Source organism: Fukomys damarensis, unplaced genomic scaffold (assembly GCF_012274545.1).
Source record: "Fukomys damarensis isolate Sample0158 unplaced genomic scaffold, DMR_v1.0_HiC HiC_scaffold_19, whole genome shotgun sequence".
Classification (NCBI taxonomy): Eukaryota; Metazoa; Chordata; class Mammalia; order Rodentia; family Bathyergidae; genus Fukomys; species Fukomys damarensis.
This window is the reverse complement of record NW_022900931.1, coordinates 62,289,694-62,290,499: the sequence shown is the minus strand read 5'-3', so window position 1 is coordinate 62,290,499 and position 806 is coordinate 62,289,694. Positions and strand designations below refer to the sequence as shown.

Genomic DNA, 806 nt, shown 5'->3' with positions numbered 1-806 from the left:
CTTCGCCCCGCCTCTGCGCGCGCAGGGTGAGCCTGGGGCCCCAGCGTTTAGGGGAGCGGAGGGGCCTGGGCCTGCCTCCCCTACATTCTCGCTCAGCGCCCCCTCACCTCCGCAGATGACCTGACACTCCGCCGGCGCCCCCTTAAAGCCTGGAACGAGTCTGACCTGGACGTGGCCTACGAGAAGAAATCTCAGACCGCCAGCTATGAACGTGAGTGATAGCGGCGGGAATGGGGGCGAGCAGAGCCCCGCCCATCCTAACGATCCCGCCCCGCAGGCCTGGACATCTTCACGCGGCCCGCCTCGCCGGGCCTGCAGCTGCTGCCCTGGAGAGAGAGCAGCCTGGATGGGCTGGGGGCGTCAGGAAAGGTGAGCAGTGTGGCCTGGACCCCGGTCCTTCCTTCCTGCTTTCCCATTGACTTCTGCTCCTGGGCACTCCAGTAGTGAGTGCGCGCTCTCTCTCCTTCTCACTGTCTCTCCCTCTCTCCCTCTCTTTGGACAGGGTCTGACTATATAGTTAAGGCTGGCCTGAATTCTGCTGTGATCCTCCTGCCTCAGCCTCCTGAGAGCTGGGATTATAGGCACGAGTACCACACTCTACCCTTCCCACGTCTGCTCTTCCCTCTCTCCCTCCTGAGCCCCTTCTAACTTCCCTCTCCTCCCCCAGGACAATCTCACGAGCGCCACTTTGCCCCGCAATTACAAGGTCTCACCTCTGGCCAATGACAGGCGCTCGGATGGGGGCAGCTACCGCCGCTCGCTGGGCTCCGCCGCCGCAGGGCCATCGGGCACCCTGCCCCGCAGCT

At 64.1% G+C, this 806-nt stretch overlaps 1 protein-coding gene across 1 annotated transcript in view; it reads left to right on the top strand.

Moving 5' to 3' along the window:
• The window catches only part of Ppp1r13l (protein phosphatase 1 regulatory subunit 13 like), a 15,752-nt gene that overhangs the window by 7,586 nt on the left and 7,360 nt on the right, over positions 1-806 (top strand). The window contains exons 5-8 of the mRNA XM_010614650.3: positions 2-26; positions 116-211; positions 278-369; positions 668-800. Of these exons, the coding sequence (XP_010612952.1) occupies positions 2-26; positions 116-211; positions 278-369; positions 668-800 (346 nt within the window). The remainder of the gene's footprint in view (position 1; positions 27-115; positions 212-277; positions 370-667; positions 801-806) is intronic.